General features: G+C 41.9%; 3 protein-coding genes across 3 annotated transcripts; all 3 read left to right on the plus strand.

Annotated features, from left to right (window-relative positions):
- On the plus strand, nt 428–3761 carry LOC110433420 (alanine--tRNA ligase). The gene is made up of 8 exons (XM_021455528.1): nt 428–883; nt 974–1114; nt 1252–1364; nt 1742–1834; nt 1996–2098; nt 2174–2248; nt 2915–3010; nt 3502–3761. Exons 1-8 carry the CDS (start codon nt 773–775, stop codon nt 3559–3561), a joined length of 792 nt encoding a protein of 263 aa, XP_021311203.1. The 5' UTR covers nt 428–772; the 3' UTR covers nt 3562–3761.
- LOC8079048 (leucine--tRNA ligase, chloroplastic/mitochondrial) lies at nt 4458–14287 on the plus strand. Its single transcript, XM_002455244.2, has 20 exons — nt 4458–4863; nt 5109–5253; nt 5346–5402; nt 6074–6193; nt 6397–6501; nt 6609–6832; nt 6952–7018; nt 7095–7249; nt 7755–8016; nt 8099–8293; nt 8884–8963; nt 9195–9257; nt 9343–9424; nt 11227–11304; nt 11382–11483; nt 11570–11742; nt 11813–11990; nt 12894–12971; nt 13241–13372; nt 13799–14287. The coding sequence occupies exons 1-20, from the start codon at nt 4517–4519 to the stop codon at nt 14030–14032; spliced, it is 2877 nt and encodes a 958-aa protein (XP_002455289.1). The 5' UTR covers nt 4458–4516; the 3' UTR covers nt 14033–14287.
- LOC8079049 lies at nt 14441–17074 on the plus strand. Its single transcript, XM_002455245.2, has 4 exons — nt 14441–14861; nt 14940–15283; nt 15373–15447; nt 15641–17074. The coding sequence occupies exons 2-4, from the start codon at nt 15046–15048 to the stop codon at nt 16831–16833; spliced, it is 1506 nt and encodes a 501-aa protein (XP_002455290.2). The 5' UTR covers nt 14441–14861; nt 14940–15045; the 3' UTR covers nt 16834–17074.

The raw sequence follows: 20621 nt of genomic DNA on the forward strand, positions 1-20621 counted from the left end.
TAAGTATTGATACTGTTTTCTCCCTGCACTGTTTTCACATGTTTCAATTCAGTGGAACGTCAAAGTTCAAAAAGTTTTGGCCCTCCGCCACTGCTTGTTGTGTAGTAATGGAGATATAGAGCTTCATGGAAGCTTGGTCGAAGTCTCGAAGGTGACACTGACTGGAACTCTGGAAGGTGGAAGCTGTTAGCTCCTCCTGGGAAGTCTGTGGTTCGTCAAAGTTCTGGGCGTCTCCAGAACCAAGCGGAAGCTTGAGAGACAGACACATGGTAATATAGGACTACTAGTAGCATTTAAAATTAGAAAAGGTACTATGCGTTAACCTTTCCCAAATTCCCAGTTTATTGGCGGCAATGGGCTGTCAAAGCCGACAAGCCAACCTGCTCCAGCAATAACCTTGCAAAACCCTTTTTTATCTCCAAGAACAAACTTCAGAGACCAACAGAAAACTGGGCAAAGAACGAAGGCACCTCGAAACCAAGCCTGGCCATGATGAGACCATCTGACTGACTGCGCCATTAAAAGTTTCTAAACAGCACGTAATTGATGAAGCATTCTTCCGTGTAGTAGTTTCTGTCACCGTGGGCTATATATTGCCTGTCAGGCCTTGTTCATTTCTTCAGAATCTTCAGTCTTCCGAGCGTCTCGCGCGTTTGATTTGAACCACTTGGCGCTGCCTGACGGTACTCCTCACCCCAACCCGAGTTTCCCTGTCACCGGCGGGGCGGCGAGGCGATCACTGCGAGTCTCCCACCACCGCCTCCACGTTAACATGGCGCAGCAGGCTGCTGCACCGGCGAGGCCTGCGGGCCCCACCAGGCTTGTCTACTTCGATGATATGGGAGCGCTCCGCTACTCCGCCACCGTCCTCTCCGTCCACCAGGTTTTTTTCCCCTCCCTCCTCTTCTCCTCCGCCGGTAGGCGCGAAACCCTAGGCTGGACCTTTCCTGAGCTGAGCTCCGGGTGTCTGCAGGAGGACGGCGGCCGGGTAGCGGTGGTGCTGGACGCCACAGTCTTCCACCCGCAGGGCGGCGGCCAACCGGCGGACACGGGCGTCATCTCCGCCGGCGGAGCCAGGTTCCTCGTCGAGGATGTGCGGGCGAAGGACGGAGTGGTGAGGATCCGGGGGTTTTCGCTATCCGCAACAAAAGCTGCAAACTTGTTCATGAATCATGATATTGTCGCAGGAATTATGTTTTTATTTTTTATTTTTACTTGCCATGCCTCTCTTATCTTGTGATTACCACCCAGGTTTTCCACTATGGAAGATTTGAGGGCACGGAACAAGGATGTGGGATTGGATTTAAAGAGGGTGAAACCGTTAGCTTGGAGGTCGACGCAGAACGGCGCAGCTTTAATTCAAGGTGATGCGATCTGAATGGTTCTGTGGTGTATAACTGTATACTGTGTACTTGTGGCTTTCCCATTTACTTAGAAGAGCTTTGGGTCTTTAAGAACACCCATTTATCAAGTTATATTTGCAAATTGCAATCAAATTAACTATTTAAGCTGCTTGAACCTAACATTAATTCATAGCTGACATCCTGGCCAGATGATCCATACTTGTATTTCCACAAGGAATGCCTATATAAGTAAGAGGTGATGTATTCAGCTCATAGATGCTCAGTGTAATGAGCAGTTTCAGCATTTCATCACCCAGTTTCTGTCTGCTTGTTACCATTTCATTATTTCTGAATGTCTAAGCTTCACTTCTCATTATGCTATCTATATAATGATACAGGCTTCATTCTGCTGGGCATTTGTTGGACATCTGTGTCCACAATGTAGGCCTCTTTCATCTGCAACCTGGGAAAGGCTACCATTTTCCTGATGGGTATGATTACTTATTTTTAAATGTTTTATTCTTTTGTTCTTTGTATTACTAGCATTTGGGTCCAGCTGTTAAAACTAATTGCTGGCATTTCATATCATTTTAGAGTTTAGTTGGATTCCAGTTTTGATCAGACAACTCTTTTGTGTCTCTGTTCTTTGTAGAGCGTTTGTTGAGTATAAGGGAGTAATTCCTCCAGATCAAATACCGGTTAAGAAAAATGAACTGGAAAGGGAAGCCAATAGGCTAATTTCAGAAGGAGCGAAGGTGGATAAACAAGCTGAATATGTTGAAGCGCATATCATCCATTCTGTCGTCTTTAACTGTTCACCCTTTTTGCAGGTCTTAGCTTCTGTTTTTCCTTATGAGGAGGCAGTGATATTATGCGGAGGTTCTCTGCCTAGTTACATTTCAAAGGTTAGTCCTGTAGACTTCTTGGATGCATTGTCTTTGCTTGTATCAAATGTACATTCCACCAGCATCATTGATTGTATACATTTGAAAGAAATGTACATTCCACCAACATCATTGATCGTATACATTTGAATGACTTTTTATTAAATATCATTACAGTTTACTTCCTACTCAAGGATTGCAGAAACATTTCTTATCTCTTGATTTATTGACATCATCACTGTATGATACTCTACGCAATTCAAAATACATGTTTTTGAGTTGTGCACGGATATTAAGAAAGTGGATGAAATGAACTTATTCTCTCATTATGCCAAAATGGAAAGAGATATTCATTTATCTGTGAGAGTGATGATATTTATTTAGCAAGGGCAAGAAATGAAGTAATGAAGAGCAAAAGGTGCCTAGTAGTTCTAGGACGACATGTACTTTGAAAGAAATTGAGAAGGCTAAAACAGCAATTATTTTGAATTAGAGGTATTATATGTGCGTTTGCATCTGAAAAATGCATAAGGTTGCATCTCTATGTGTGAGTATGTCTTGAATTATCATTGTAATCAAGCATCAATAGTTAGATTTTAATCCAAAATATTCTAGTGTAGATGTCTATTGTTTCAAAGTTTTGTGAGTCTCATTAACATTGTTTGCGACCTTATGTTTTCATGGCAGGATAGCACTCCTCGCATTGTGAAGTTCGGGGATAATCCTGGTGGTCCTTGCGGTGGTACTCATGTTGCTGACATTTCAATCATCAATAGCCTTAAGGTAGTTATTATTATTTATGCCACTCTAGTATTCTCACAGTTGGATTTCCCAGGCCTGTCAAAATTTCCTACAGATTTGTCCACTAGTCTTAGAAACTTGGGCATGAGCTGAAGGATAGCTTCTATCATGGAATTTGGAAATTGGAAGTAGATGATTGGCTTTTGTGAATCCTAAGAATGATACTCGGTGCAAATGATAGTTTTAGTGGACGGCACCGTAGTTGGACATTTGGGTGTTTCTAGTAAGCCAATATACATCGCGTCCTGCTAGTGCATTCATGATCCCCGTTTCGTATGGTTTGCATCATTTTTCTCTTTTTCGACCAGATGGTACTCATGTTACCTAATTTGGCATACACAGAAATTGTCAGGACAGATAAACTGACACAATAAGAGTCAAGAACTTTTGACATATGCTGTGCATCATTTTTCTCTTTGTATCTTACAAGTTAGGACTTGGAGGAGCTGACCTCATTTCCTATGTTCCATCAGGTAACAAACATAAGAGTGAAGAAAGGCCTCACGAAAGTCTCATACAGCATCAGCCCATGATCTTCTTCCAGCAGCTGCAACAGACACCAGGAATTTATCGGAGCGAGAATTATTAATTGAATTAGAAGGCTGTAATTAGTTTTGTGGCATCACATGTATACGCAGGGGACAAATAAATAGTTTCACTGTAGTAATTTTATGACTGCTACTTCCCTGTCCCACTACAAGTGTTGTTTTTTAGTTTTCGATTTCTTATTTAATCGTTCGTCTTATTTATTTTTTTATATATAAATAATAAAATAAATAAATTATTATTAAAGTATTTCTAATGACAAAATAAGTCTTAACAAAATCAACAATATTTATATAAATTTTTTGAATAAACCCAAAAACTTTTTGGCCTATCAAATCGACTGTTTGGATACATCCATATAGCATTAAATATAAATTTAAAAATAACTAATTGTACCGTTTGTATGCATTTTGTGAGATAAATATTTTAAGCTTAATTAGTCATAATTGACACTAATTGCTATAGCGATAAATGTGTTACCGTAAAAACTTTTCTTTTCGTGAACTAAACAAGGCCACGGATGTAAAACTGCTACGACACTAAGGCTAGTCCCAATGCATGTTTTATAAAAGTGTCATGCATATTAAATATGGTGTCACATAAACAAAATTGCTGAATTTGCAGGGTCAATTGCTGACTTTGTAGGGTCATTAAATGAAGGAGTTTTATCAAATGAGAGATGAGTTTTATTTTCATAAAACTCATATGGTTCGGTTATCTAGTTTATAGTCTTCGTAATTATGTCATAAAACTATATATTGAGACTAGCCTCGTACAGCAATTTGAATGAAAGAGATTTAAATTTGCTCTCTCGTTTCGTTTCTCCCCACCAGCCAACACCCCCACCCCATCCCTCTCTCCCTCTGCAAATTCTAAAACCTTATCCCAAACGGGGGCTATACATTTGGCCAGCAGGCTTGGGCGCTCAGCTCCCGCTCCCCGATGATGGCCTTGGCGCTGCAATGGCCACTCCAACTCCACCTCCCGCTCCAGCTGCAGGCGCGGCCTCCAGCCGTCACCGCGGGCCATCACCGGCGCCGCCACCGACTTCTCCCCGTCCGCCGCTCCCGGCCGCTCCTCCGAGCTCGCTGTTGTGCCAGCGCCGCCGCTGCGGCCGACACGGGGAAGGCGCAGGCGGCGGCGAGGAGGGCGTACCCGTTCGACGAGATCGAGCCGAGGTGGCAGCGGCACTGGGAGGAGCACCGCACGTTCCGCACCCCGGACATCGGCGACGGGCTCGACACCTCCAAGCCTAAGTGCTACATCCTCGACATGTTCCCCTACCCCAGGTAGGGTGCCCTCTATCCATCTAATTTGCACCGCGCGGATTTGTGTGTTGCAGTCGTTCGAGTTCACAACGGTTTTGTTAGCACTAATTGTAAATTGGTGCCTGTGCTGCCTGTTTTTCTTTCACGAATTAGAAGAGTACTAGGGTGCGATCGGCAATTTGGTTTATCTAGGAACCAAATCTTCCTAAATCAGCACTAGATAGTGTTGGTTGCGTTGTTTAAGCTATTTTGAAAATGTTGTGCAGTGGGGCTGGGTTGCATGTTGGACACCCCCTTGGATACACGGCAACTGACATTCTGTCAAGGTTCAAGCGCATGAAAGGCTTCAACGTTTTGCATCCAATGGGATGGGATGCATTTGGCCTTCCTGCTGAGCAGTACGCTATTGAGGTCGTTTAGAACTTTCACTTTATGCCCTCACATATCCTTCATCTCAAATAGTTATATGTACTGTAGTTATCTGACATGTACTCTGTGCTCAGACGGGAACCCACCCTAAGATTACCACTGAAAGGAACATTGGGCGCTTCCGCACACAGGTAATATGGTCCATGTATATGTATCGTTGCTGCAAATTTTTCCTCTCTCATGCTTCTTTATGCATTCCCACTTTGATATGATTTGCACTTTTCAGTCATTGCATTACCACTTGGTGCCCTCCCCCCCCCCCCCCCCCCCCCTCAGACTGAGCACTTGCCATTGACAATATTAGTCTATACTAAGAGTGTGCCCTGATGCTTGATATGCATTATGAAATGACAAGGTCACAGTGCTGATATGACCGTGGTACTGTCAAGTGTTCTAGAGCAATACAAACCATGTATGCAGGTCTTAATAAGATGTAAAAAGAAGTAATCTATATATCTCCTTTGTGGATCTTTTTTGTAATGGTTGTGGGGTGCTTCTTTGTGTAATCAGCCTGAAAGTTATTAATGCAGTACTGGGCAAGGTTTGATTTGTATCAACTATACAGTTGAGCATTCGAAAAATAATGTGCTACATTTTCTTTTGAGAAAACACAAAAGAAATGTCCATGTCATTCCATTTAGAAAAAAAGGGTGCTAATCTGCCATTCCATTTGTAGTTTCTGTGAACCATGGAGACAATGTTTACTTTTTTAATGTCTCTACCTACTGAAAGAGAAGTAGAAGTATTATTTACCATACTTTGACTGCCAGTGGTTCATTAGGAAGATTTCTCATTTTTGCAGCTTAAATCATTGGGTTTTTCGTATGATTGGGATCGTGAAATCTCCACAACAGAGCCAGCTTATTATAAATGGACACAATGGATTTTCCTTCAACTGTTGAAGAGAGGACTTGCTTATCAGGTCAGAAATACTAATTTCTGCCATTCTTATTGAATCTTAGGTTACAAATATGCTTATCATTTGTTATAATTCCTGTTTCACACTTTATTTCTAGTGATAAACTATTTTGTACTGTTCATATTTAGGGTTCTATTTTTATGTTCTTAGTGTTGCATTTGTGGTTTTCAATGATTTTTAGGCTGGCATTGATATCTTGCAATCAGGCCGAGGTACCAGTCAATTGGTGCCCTGCTCTTGGAACTGTCCTGGCGAATGAAGAAGTTGTAGATGGTGTGAGCGAACGTGGTGGTTATCCTGTTATTCGAAAGGTATGTTGTAGAATCTGTGGAATTTGTTCATTTCAATGCATGGTTGCTAAGTACCTATATGCAGAAAAGTCATATTGCGCCTATCCATTTTGTCCTCTGTTGTATAGCCAATGCGCCAGTGGATGCTGAGGATAACATCTTATGCTGATCGTCTTCTTGAAGATTTGAATGATCTTGATTGGCCTGAGAGTATCAAAGAAATGCAAAGAAACTGGATAGGGAGATCAAAAGGTGCTGAGCTTGTTTTTTCTGCAGTTGACCAGGAAGGACATGACCTAGGTGCCACTTTGTTGGTTTACACAACGAGGCCCGACACGATTTTTGGTGCAACGTGTGTACTTTGGTTTTTCTCTCTCTCTCTCTCTCTGTCTCTGTCTCTCTGTCCTTTTGCATATTACTTGTTCATGGACCCAGATGGACAATATAGAGATGATTTTTTTTCTGCTGCAGATATCTTGTTGTGGCACCTGAGCATGTTTTACTTTCATCTCTAACATCTGAGGAACAACGAGAACATGTATGATCTTTTGTCCTTCATTAACTATAGCATCATAAAAAATTGATGTATACTATGGACTAATTGGAAATGGCAGGTAGAAGAATACAGGGAACTTTCAGCAAGAAAGAGTGAACTAGAAAGAACTGATCTTCAGAAGGAAAAAACTGGGGTTTTCAGTGGTTCTTATGCTAAGAACCCAGCAACCGGGGAAATCATTCCAATATGGGTGGCAGATTATGTTCTAGGAAGGTTTGTCAACATATGTTCCTTGTGTATTCTGATGTTTGTCTTGTGCATTATCATTGTTTTGTTCATTTTATTTCTGAAAGATCAAATGCTAGAAACTCTAGACTAGTTTGCTAGAGAACCTAGGTTTCTACATCTATTTAGTAAATACTTTACACTTCTTATTGTAGTTTGGTAGAGAACCTAGGTTTTTGCATCTATGTAGTAATTGCTTTACTCTTATTATGTAATATTAATGGCTTGAGTCTATGCTCCATTCAGTACTCCATATACATACATTCTTAAATTTGGATCTATTGTTCCTTTTTTACCATGAACTAAATTTTTTTATCCAGTAAGGGACCTGATCACCTGTCAGAATATTGTTCTACTCATAAAATTGACCAATATAAGCCAATGGAATTACCTTTGTAATTTAATAAATATCTGAGAAAGACTTTAAAAAATACACTTATTACTATTGTTTCTGACTGTTTGTGTATTCTAATATTTGGCTGCCTCACTGCAGCTATGGCACTGGTGCTATCATGGCAGTGCCTGCACATGATTCTCGCGACCATGAATTTGCCGTGAAATATGAACTTCCAATCATTAAGGTTGTAAGTCCACCGAATGGTAATTGTGATCCAGTGGAGGCATATGAAGATGATGGCGTCATGATTAATTCATCCAGTTCTTCATCTGGATTAAATATTAATGGAATGCTTTCCCAAGATGCTGCTAAGAAAGTTATTGAGTGGGTAGAGAGTAATGGTTTTGGAAAGAAAAAGGTGCTTTCATCCTGGTTCACCACATAATAACATTGTGCACACTACTTTCATCAGAATTTAATTGAGGAGAACCAAATATCAGGTTAACTACAAGCTACGAGATTGGCTTTTTGCCAGACAGCGCTATTGGGGTGAACCTTTCCCTGTGAGCTACCTTGATGATACCAATGAAATGGTTCCTCTTTCAGAAGATGAGTTGCCCTTAACTCTTCCTGAATTGGATGATTTCACTCCGACTGGTACTGGGGAGCCACCTTTGACTAAAGCAACAAATTGGGTATGTATATAAGCTGTTCGAGACATTACTGTTCAATGGCAATATATTGCTAGAAATCTAAAATAACTACAATGAAAGAAGAATCAGAATGTCAAATGGGAAGGGGAGCATAGAGGCTGGGCTGTTTTAGATAGAAGGGTGTAAGTGGCAAACACTTCTTGAGTTAGATAGGACAAGGGATTTTTTGAAGGCAAGAAAATAGCAATATTAAATTATGACTATTGTGTGAATTCCAAAATTGCATTTGAAAATGTATATAAAGGACCCATCCCAAAAGCCATTTGGGGGGGGGGGGGGGGGGTCAAACATAAGTCCCCAAAAGTTGTATTTCATCTCTCTATTTTGGACTGCATTGCACTGTTCTTCACTATGTCTTTTACTTAGCAAGCTAGAAAGACGATTGTTTGACATGAACATTGATTGTTTGAAACTACAAGAAATATCTGCCTACCAGTGTCATGAAATTTAGTTAAACTATCACTTGACTTCACTCCTTTCTCTGTTTGCAAAACTTGCATTTATCATTCTTTTACTCTTGCACATACTGAGCACATCTATTTACTATTTAACTGTTTTTACTGCCTTTCCAGGTTAGAACCATGGATCCTTTATCTGGAAAGCCTGCAAGAAGAGAAACAAGCACCATGCCACAATGGGCTGGATCTTGCTGGTAACTTTTATCATATTCTAATCGTTGTAACAGTCATGAGGCAATGAGCATTCAGAGAATTTTTTGTAATATATAATAGGAGCCTTATTGTCTCATGGAAAAATGCATCAAATTCTAACATCATAATGTCGTTTGGAGAACTGTTCCCACATTGTTGAAACATATCCTTTCTGGTTTTGCGAGTGGCTTGTGAGCCCTTACACCTTTAGTGTCATGAAATCATTATTTCAGGTACTATTTGAGGTTCATGGATCCCAAAAACGGCAGTATATTGGTTGACAAGGCTAAAGAAAGGTGCATCCTTGTTTCATGTGTCATCTCCAATAAGGGGTGTGCTACATGGTGGAACTAACTGTATTCTGTTTCTCATATCACACAGATATTGGGGTCCAGTTGACATCTATGTTGGTGGTGCTGAACATTCTGTATTGCACTTGCTTTATGCAAGATTTTGGCACAAGGTAATTTTTATGTTCGAATACAAGTTTGTGCTGTTATATAGTTTTATTAAAGGTGATGAAATTAGTTATTTTCTTGTCCCATGCAAACCTTGTAGCTTAATTTGTTGATATCTTGTTGCAAGTGCTACCATGTTTGTATTACTATGATTTTGCCGAGAACATGCTTGTGGCATGGTGGTAAGTCCTCCAGCTGTGAGCCTGTGAGGCTACGAACAAGGGCTCAAACCCTGGTCCTCACAAAAAAAAGTCCCCTCGCTGTATGTTCCCAAAAAGTATGGGTTAAGAGCATCTTCAGCGGTCCCCCAATACCCATAAAACTGTCATATTGGGGGTCACTGTGCTTTTTCCTTGCTCCAGTAGTCCCCCAATACCTCTCCCTTTTTTGATGGCCACCAATAATCTCCCCTCAAATAAAGGGGAAGTTGCATCTTCCCCAATAGCATGGGGCCCATCCCAACCACCACTTTTCAGCCATCTTTTTCCCTACACACCTGTAGGCCTCATCTTGCACTTCTATAGCAACTCTTCCAATATTCACAAAAAATAATATCGCGCTACCCCAATACCTACATATTGGGGATAGATTATTGGGAGACTGGTGAAGATACTCTCAAGAGTTGGCCTGTGGCAACGTTGTCCCCATATGGGTAAAGCTAGCTTTGAGGTGCCTTTTTTTTGCGAAAGGAAGGCGGACTTATATTAAATCTTGGCACAGTACATCCCAAAATTATACATGAAAAAAAATCAGAAATAAAAAATACATAATATTCTATCTAGATTCTTCCATCATCTTCTTCCCCAATGGCTTTCCTTGAATGCCGGAGCCAAAGTGTAGTCATTATGCCCAATCCAACGACCAACTCCAAAACATTGGACACGTCGCAAGATCCAATCTTCGAAACCAGTCCAAAATGTATCTAAATCGCTGAAAGAATATCGGCGGTTGCATCGTTGGTACGACATAGGATGCAGATTCATCACCTCGAGACCTTGATTTCCTCTCCGCGAACATTGACGATGAGATCGATGACCCAGAGTCGTTGTCCTCGTAAGGGGGTCCTAGAAGCACCCCTCCCTTTGTAGATAAAGGCCACAAATTGGCCGCCTGCCGATGAAATCAACGCATGCAATAGCGATCTCGTTGTGGCAATCACCAAAGCATCGCAGGACACACAAACCCAACCGAAAATCATCTGATTTTGTCAGAAATTTATTAGGACTCAACGCTAAGACACTAGAAAACTGCGGAAAAAGGATGGGTCCCCTCCCCTTCTTGTCTCCGGCAGACGCACCGGAGAGGAGGAGAGGCTAGGCGCGACGGCGGCAGAGCGAGGAGCACGCAGGCGGTGGTGGCTCTTTTTGTGGCCCTGTGGCTTCAGTAGCTCCTCAAGTAGCTTTGAGGTGCCTTTTCTCAACTTATCAAGTGCCTTCAGGATGTCTCTCCCTTTGGGCTGAGTTGTTTTACTGTTGATTTTGCTGATTAAAGATGAGTAGGGTTTTGGTGCATGAAGTTTTGAATAATATCAGACTCGTGAATTGGCTATTTTTAAAGTTACACAATATACATCAGAAATTTAGCTCCTGTTAGTCATAATTCATTGCTTTTAGAGAATCTCGGGACCAGTGGTTAATATCTGGGTTTCACTGGTTTTCTCCCTTATCTACCAATATACATCAGGAATTCATCGCTCTTAGAAAATCTGGGGACTGGCGATTAATATCTGGGTTTCAATGGCTCTCTCTTGTTCTACCATACACTATCGCCTGGCCTTCCTTTATTCTAACTAAGTGGTGTTTCATAGGTTCTTTATGACATGGGTGTAGTCTCCACTAAAGAGCCCTTCAAGTGCCTGATAAATCAAGGATTGATACTAGGAGAAGTAGGTGACACGACTCTCTGCCAGAATTTCTACATGTTCATGAATGATTTTATTTTTGCTAATAAGTGCTGTAACAGGTTGAGTATACTGCATATAGAGACAACGAAGGCAGATGGGTTTCTGCAGACTCAGACTCAAGTTTGATTGATTGCTACCAAGAAAAAGTAGCTGCAGATAAGGTCTGCATCTGGTACTTGTGTTCATTATCAATTGGTGTAATAAAAGTTTGGAGTTTGATTTTTTTTTCTGCTTCATTTTTTGCAAGGTTACAAAAGTTGGAGATCACTATGTTCTGAAGGATGATCCAAACATTCGACTGAATGCTCGTGCCTACAAGATGAGTAAAAGTCGAGGGAATGTCATCAATCCTGATGATGTTGTTTCAGAATATGGTGCTGATTCTCTTCGCTTGTACGAAATGTTCATGGGGCCATTGAGGTGTGTATAAATATTTACAGATGGAGTACAATTGCTTAGACAAAGTTGATGGGATATATGGTACTTCCAGAGATTCAAAGACATGGAGCACTGGGGGAATCGAAGGTGTGCACCGGTTCCTTGGAAGAACATGGAGACTCACAGTTGGTCCACAATTACCTGATGGATCATATAATGATGGAACTACGACTACTGAAGATGAACCAACCTTGGATCAGCTTCGAGTTCTTCACAAATGTATTGCAAGGGTAGGTCACAATTGTCACTGTTAGCAGTTAACACTCTTTTCGCTCATGCACTCTGAAATATAAACCATGCAACATGTTTAGCATATCAGCTATTTGTTTCGGCGAACTTTTATGACCAAAGATGATTCTTTGGGTATATTCCATTTCTCATGTCTTCTCTTCACTGCCTCTTACGTTATATGCACACCTCAGGATGTCACTATGCACCAGTGCTTCTGAGGCCTCTGTTAAGCATGTCTAAACCATCTCAATTGATGTTGCCATGTTGGACAAGCTTTTTCTTCAGTTGGTTCACCCCTAACTTATCGTGTATATTGTAGCTTTAGGAACTTCTAATGTAAATGAATTAATATGATCTCTACAGATGAAACGAGTCAAGCTATATAGGAAATATATAAACTTGGTGATGAAGAAACCATCCTCCAAACCATAGCGCTGCTATTGCTACTATTCACGTGAATACTTCGCATGTGCAGTACATCCTGGCCATAACACGGGTGTCCTATAACTTTCAAACACACAACAAGAGAAAATCAGGCCCATCTTACAACATTCAGGTTGGTGTGTGGTAGTAAGCATACACACTATGTCATCCCACAACTTATTCAACCTGCCATTTTAGTTATTTTATACTTTAGATCCAATAATAGAGGTGACTAGTTCTATGCTCATTTATCAGTTTCCATGTGAAAAGTTATGCCCATGCCTAAGTGGAGTTGACACAAATAGAATTGTTATTACATACGGTTTTGCCCTCCTATCTCAATGTTTTATAATGTTCAGTGTAGTCATAATGCAGAACATGATTTGTTCAGCGATCATTTTCATTTTTTGTACTGTTGTGATTGACTAATTGTAGCTGATGACTGACTGACATATTAGTTGGTATTTTGGTTTGTATAGGTCACAGAGGAAATTCAGGAAACAAGATTTAACACTGCAATATCTGCAATGATGGAGTTTGTGAATGCTGCATACAAGGTGAAACCAACTTCTCAATTTCTCTAGTAATATTAGAATTTATAAATATTTTTGAATTGACCAAGTGCAAGTAAAACTAATATGTCATCATCAAGTACTTCCATTCTGCTCTATTGCTTTTTACACAATGGACATTACTAGTCAACATTGGCTCTATAGGATCATGCCATGTCCAAAATGACATGCATTTATATAGAGAGGGAGCTAACTAGCTAAGGTTGTATATTCCATGATTTATGGAATGATGTGACTCTTATTTTCTTTTACAGTGGGAAACCCAGCCAAAAACTGTTATTGAATCCTTTGTTCTGCTGCTTTCACCCTTCGCACCACACTTGGCTGAGGAGCTTTGGTTTCGCCTTGGACATCCACAATCATTGGCCTATGAACAGTTTCCAGAGGTATCATTAAACCTATCCTGCTTTAGTGCATCACCCCTTGTTGCTGAATGACATACATTTATGATTCTTTTAAAGATGTAAATCACTAAATCTAGTTAGAAAGTTTGTACTGCTTGTTTATGGTTGCTAGGTACTGAAACAACCTAATCTGAATAAGCATAGAAGAGACTGCAGTATTTTCCTGCATGTTCAAGAAAAAAAAATGTGGGAATAGTATGCCTACAGTACGTGACAAGGATTTGCTATCAGTTGCTACCATGATGCCTTACTTGAAGAGTATTGTACAATGACGCATCTTATTGGATTAGTATTCCTATATATGCTCCCTTCAACATATTATCTGGTGATAGTGAAATTTCACCCATGCATGAAATATTGTGTTTTATGGCATATAAAAACGCACTGAGCCATTTTTCTTTTGCCCAGGCAAAAAGTGAGTACCTGGAGGAATCAAAGCTTGTACTTCCTGTCCAAATCAATGGAAAGACCAGGGGTACAATCCTTGTTGACAAAGCGTGCTCAGAGGATGATGCTTTCCAAGTTGCAGCCTCAGATGAGAAACTCTCCAAATATTTTGATGGAAAAGGCATCAGGAAGAGAATTTATGTCCCTGGAAGGATCTTGAATGTTATCTTAGATCAACAAAAGGCAAGGACCTGATAATTGCTCTTGCTTTTCCATTTATCTCGCTATGAGTCAGGAGTAGTTGATAGAGATTAATGAGACATGACAATTCTGTAAATTTGTTTTTTAGCACTTGCAGTTTACTGCCATGCATAATTTTTGTAATTAGTAGTGTATTTACAAGAAAACATTTCTTCCTCTTGGGTTAGAATTTCCTGCAGAGGTAAGAGGCTACTCTTGGTTTACAATGCTAAATTAAAAAGCACGGTTGTGCCCAACAATCTGACACAATATTCTCTCCATTTTCCTTGCAGTTTTTCAGATTTAGTTGTTCAGATCATATGTTGCTTCAGATTTTAGTAAGGAAGATTTGACTATGAGTAGAACCCCCCACGTAGTTATTCACTAAAAAAAGGGTTGGACCACCTAACTGGAACAGTTCTCTCTTCAGTCTAACACCTAACAAGCGCTGATGTTGATTGTTGACCTTTTTATCATGTCCTGGTTCATGTGTACCGTAACTGCAACTAATTCTGGACATACACCCATTCAGGTTCATGTGTACCGTAACTGCAACTAATTCTGGACATACACCCATTCAGGTTTATTGTTACTTTGTTCTGATTTGGTTGTGCACCATGCTCTGTTTCGTGTACTAGATTTAATTTGAGTTATAAAAAGCATGTTCTTCTGTCCTTTAATAGTTCAATTTAAAATTTTATCTTACTTTTATCTGCGGATACACTCTGACAAGTAATCAAAACCTCATTTGAGAGCGTCTTCTGCAATATTTGCTTTCTACTGTAACAAACATGCAGCCTTTCAATAGCAGTGCACACTAACCACATTCCTACCAAACCAAAAGGTGAGCGAGACACACAGTTTGCTTGTTTCTTTTCTCCGTGGAGTTTGCTCATCTAACTTTGCATGACAACCCATTCAGGACCTGTGCTTCCTATTCTGCTGTTGGAGCCTGCAGAATCTCTCAACAAACACCACTTGTTTTAGTCCAGATTTCTGAACTAACACTCTAACAGAGGAACAATAGAATGTTCCTAGTATCAGATGGAAACGAATATAAAGCATTGCAACTACTCAAAGGATGGCCTTACTGTTTCTGTGTATCAGTCATAGATGAAGGTTTTAGCATTACAAAGATGGCATACGAGAAGAAACCTGTCAGCAGTTTTACTGTCAAGTTTGGATTGGTGCTTCTTGCAGGATGCATTCTTGTGCCGATATCACTTGCCACAATGTTCCGGCATTGCTCGGTTCCTCTGCAAACATGTAAGTTCCTTCGCTAACCCTGACTTTTAACCTTATTTCCACGAGTCGCAGTGATGCTTATGTGACTTCTCTTATCGTTGTGTTTGCAGTGAGCTTGTTGTTTTCAGTAGGTCCGGCTTCTTCAGTAAAGTGGGGAGAGGAAAGATTAGGCTCTCATCGTTACGGTATGTCGAGCATATGTCATACTCAGTCACTCAGACACGAAATATTCAGAGAATTTAAGTTGACAGTTCATGATTCATGCATATATTCAAGCAATCTGACCTCCTGGAACCTCACTCACTCGAGATAGAGTATCAAACAGAAGCTTGAACAATGTCGGCCAGTAGACTCAGTTCTTGTCTCTGATGTTGGCAGGTAGAAACAAAGGGCCCGTGCTTTGCGACTTTTCGAGCTCGAGATCCGACATGTGCGAGCTGAAAGGCGACGTCCGCGTCCTGCCCAACGCCACGATCGTCCTCCGCCATCCGTGGGCGAGGCGTCAGTCATGGAGGATGAAGCCGCACGGCAGGAAGAACGACCGGCACGCGCTCGCCCGCGTCACTGAGGTGACGGTGGCGTCGTCGCATTCGCATCACACCGCCGGCGCTGCTCCCCGATGCACGGCCAGCTACACCGCCCCGGCGGTCGTCTTCTCCGTCGGCGGCTACGCGGGGAACATGTTCCACGACCTGACGGACGTCCTCGTCCCGCTGTTCATCACCACGCGGCGGTTCGGCGGCGACGTGCACCTCCTCGTCAGCGACGCCCAGCCATGGTGGCTCGACAAGTTCCGGCCGCTGCTCGGTGCACTCTCCCGGCACGCAGTAGTGGACATGAACAGGGGAGGAAGCAGGGGCGTGCTCTGCTACCCCCACGTGATCCTAGGCCTCAAGTTCCACAAGGAGATGAGCGTGGACGCCGCGAGGACCGCCGGCGAGTACTCCATGGCCGACTTCACCCTCCTCGCCCGACGATCCTACGGCCTGACTCGGGACACGGCCATCCGTCTCGGCGACGGCAACCGTTCCTCCTCCGCCGCCGTCCGGCCCAGGCTGCTCCTCATCTCCCGGAAGTCGACCAGGGCGTTCACCAACGCCGGCGCCGTCGCGCGGGCCGCCGCCGCGCTCGGGTTCGAGGTGGTGGTGGGCGAGCCGGCGCGGCACGCGGACCTGCCGTCGTTCGCGCGGGTGGTGAACTCGTGCGACGTGCTGGTGGGCGTGCACGGCGCCGGGCTGGCCAACCTGGTGTTCCTCCCCGCGGGGGCCGTGGTGGTGCAGGTGGTGCCGCTGGGCGGGCTGGACGCCATGGCCGCGGAGGACTTCGGCGCGCCCGCGACGGACGCGGGGCTCCGGTACGTGCACTACGGCATCGCCGTGGAGGAGAGCTCGCTGGCGAGGCGGTACCCGCGCGACCACCGCGTGCTGAGGGACCCGGCGGCGGTGAGAAGGGAAGGGTGGATGGCGCTGCGGGCGGCGTACCTGGTGGGCCAGAACGTGACCATCGACGTCCGCCGGTTCGGTGGCGCCTTGCGCCGCGCCATGGAGCTTCTCCGCCAGACGGAAGAGTGACTGGGGCGGCCCATGTTCGCTTCTGTAATTACGGCCCAAAGCCTCGAGGGTAGTCCCAGCCTTGATGGCCCATTATGCTGTATACTACGGCAGCCTAGTAAGGTAGTCCCAGGTTTGATGGCCCATTATGCTGTGCCCGTGTATTGCTGTCAGGTAATCAGGCTTATCTTCCACTAAAAAAAAGATAATCAGGCTTATCTTCCACTAAAAAAAGGTAATCAGTATATTCCCCCGTCTCAAATTACAGTGCGTTTTGGTTTTTAAGATTTATTGTTGTATTATATCTAGATGTAGTATATATTTAAGTGTATAGCAAAAGCTATATATTTAAAAAAAGCTAAGGTCTATTTGAATCTAGAGAGCTAGTTAGTCAATTGTTAATAATTAGCTCTCTGGATCAAAACAGCTATAGCCAATCTAACTGTTAACAGACATCTCCATCTTCCCTAACAATTATTTTATATCTGGATTAAACTAGCAAACAGTACCTAATATTAGCTACGAACTACTCCCTCCATCCCAAATTGTAAATCATTCCAAGAATCTTGGAGAGTCAAACTTTTTAAAGTTTGACCAAATTTATATTATAAAATAATAATTATTATGGTAATAACTAAGTATCATTAGATTCTTTCTTAATTATATTTTCATAGTATACTCACTTTAAATTATAAATCTTAGTATTTTTCTCTATAATTTTGGTCAAACATGAAAATGCTTAGACTCTCCAAGATTCTTGGAATGACTTACAATTTGGGATGGAGGGAGTATTAGTTAGCTAACTATTACTTTTATCTAAAGTCAAGTTTATCTTATTCTGTTATACTAAAAAACACCAAAGACTTTCGTCCAAACAAAGAATCCGCGTGTGCGCCCTCCAAACTCATCAAATCAAGTGTACAAACGGATTCGTGTGTGTGCACCCTCCAAACTCAGTCTGCTCCGAGTAGGATCTTCGAGTCTACAATCTCCACTAGGCTAGTCTCTCAGTATATACCTGTCTGCTTCGAGTACAACTATTTGCTCGTGTCCCTCCAAGAACTGGTTCCTTCCCATAAGTAAGTACGTAATTAGATTTGAACATTCCTTAATATGTTTGTCTAATAAGTCACAACCCACGGTGGTGGAGGCAGGAATGATTTTCAGGTGTGGCGGAATCAAAAATATCAATTGATTAAACATGTATAATGAAGCTCACTAGAACATTATTTATAAATATATACATTACTTTATGATCAGAAAATAAAATACAAATAAAAAATAAAGCATTGTCACTTAAAATACCTTGCTAAATAGATGATTGATCACCAATTTATCACTCCATTAGGGCCCACCAGACACAAGTCGTCGCCCGACATCACTACGTATACTCGCGTTTGTACAGTGCAGCGGTGGTTGGTGTGAAGTACCGTAGCCGTAGGCCACTGATTGCGAATGATTGGGCGGGCGGTGGCTGCTTTGCTTTGTCTGCTTGCTCTTCTTGCTGCAGGTCCGGTCAGTTTGGCAGCCAAACCGGCAGGCTGCAGGGCCATCTGGCCGCGCATCGTGCGTGGCCTATAGCTCGTCCGAGTCAGTGATACACCCACTAGCTCGGTGTACAGATGGCGCCCACGGGTCCCTCGATGGTTGGTTGATTTGAAACGTAGGTTTTTCACCTAAAATCTTTTTTTTTCAAAATTTCTCATCGAATCTTGGAATATTAAATATAGATAAAATAACTAATTACATAATTTATCTATAATTCATAAAATAAATTTTTTTAACTTAGTTAATCTATTATTAAATAATAGTTATTAAAATAAATGAAAATGCTACGGTACACGAACGGTAGCATGTGTGAAGATTTCCGGTGCCTAATCCAACCCCTTCCTCATCCGAACCGTCCATAGGCTGTTGGGCTTTCCTTTCCCTTTCGCCGCCTCCAGCAAAGCCCATGACACCAACCTTGCACACCATCACTTTGCTGCCACTCACTCGGTCGGCATTCATCGACAGGCAAGGATTCAAGAAAACTTGCAGCCTGTTCGTCGTTCATTCAATTTCGATTCATCATCATCCAAAGGTTGGTTACGCGTGAACAACTTTAGTTTTTTTCTTTTTTTTGAGAAACGTTACGCGTGAACAGCTGCCCGCGAGATCTTTATTGCAATTTGTATTTTATATTCAAGCTAAAAAAAGGCCAATAGGCAATTATTTGTTTTTGTCCCCACGAGGCCTTGTTGCCTCACGAAGCAACAGCTAGTTTTTTTTTAAAAAATCACGAAGCAACACTAGTGGACGCCACAACGGACGGACGCAGCGCCATGGGCCGAAAAACGGCGACGCTGGATTTTCCTAATCACGGCCCAAATACAGAGCCTACTTACAGGGCCGTATTGGAGGTCATTTGTACTCTTGTTTTTTTTTTCCTTTTTTATTGTTTGAAGAAGAAATAAAATAATTTTCCAAAATAGAGTGCTGGGAAGGAAAAAAAAAAAAAGGGGCTCCGCGGGGACCTCGTCGAGTGGCCTCGTGTGACTTACGTTTCCGTTTCTCTCGTGCTACCCGACAAGAAAATAAGGACGCCCAAATTTTCATTTGAGGGGTCCCTGTCATTTTCCGTTCGAATTCACGATGCGACAAAAATGACAAAATGGCACGTACTGCATGCCTGGTAATACAGAGCCACACATGGGACCGGGGCCATGTAGTCGACCGTCGGTGGAACCTCCAGCGACCTGAAACTTTACGGTTGAAAGCGAAAACTAAGGGCCTGTTTAGATTGTAGATGAAAATTTTTTGGATGTCACATCGGATATGTCGGAAGGATGTCGGAAGGGGTTTTTAAAAACTAATAAAAAAATAAATTACATAACTCGTCAGGAAACTGCAAGACGAATCTATTAAGTATAATTAATCTGTCATTAGCACATGTGAGTTACTGTAGCACTTAAGGCTAATCATGGACTAATTAGGCTTAAAAGATTCGTCTCGTAATTTTCAACCAAACTGTGTAATTAGTTTATTTTTTTTATCTACATTTAATGTTTCATGCATGTGTCCAAAGATTCGATGGGATGGATGAAAAATTTTTCGGTAGGAAACTAAACAGGGCCTAAAAATCGGGAACGCTTTCTTTTCCGGATTTTTTTTTGGAAAGGATACAAATATGCTAGGCCCTGGCAAGTTTCCTATACATTTTTTGGTAAATAGCTAGTATTTTTCTTAATATCTGGATTTTTCTTGAAATACTTTTTAAATATTTGGCCGTACATCAACTCGATGTATTGATGTTGAGATGAAATAAATTCTTTCTTTTCTAAAAGATATTTCTATTTATTTGTTTTTTATTAGTTATCTCGTTATTCATTCAGTTGCATTCGTGGCACCAACAACCATATATCCATCGCTAATAATGTTGTCTTAGCTTAAAGCTATTTTTTGTCATTCTTTTATCTTCATTTTTTCCACTCCGATTGGTACGGTTGTGCAATTTTTCACTGGTTTTAAAATTCCGACGCTCAGCCCACTCCAGTAGACTAGCTACATTGTTTGACTTTGTGCTTTATTAAACAGAAGTTGTCTTACAAGCATGTTCGCCCTTTAACTCCTTGAAGATTATAAGAAAGTGGCAACAGTTAACGTGCAAAATGGCAAATCTTGCATTCTTTGGTTTGACAATTGGAATGATCAGCTTCTGAAAACAGCTCTCCCAGAATTATATTCCTTTGCCAAAAATCAAAACCTCACAGTTGCAAAGTGGTTCTCTCAGCAACAGGCTTTAGCACTATTTAACCTGCCTCTCTCTG

Source organism: Sorghum bicolor, chromosome 3 (assembly GCF_000003195.3).
Source record: "Sorghum bicolor cultivar BTx623 chromosome 3, Sorghum_bicolor_NCBIv3, whole genome shotgun sequence".
NCBI classification, from domain to species: Eukaryota; Viridiplantae; Streptophyta; class Magnoliopsida; order Poales; family Poaceae; genus Sorghum; species Sorghum bicolor.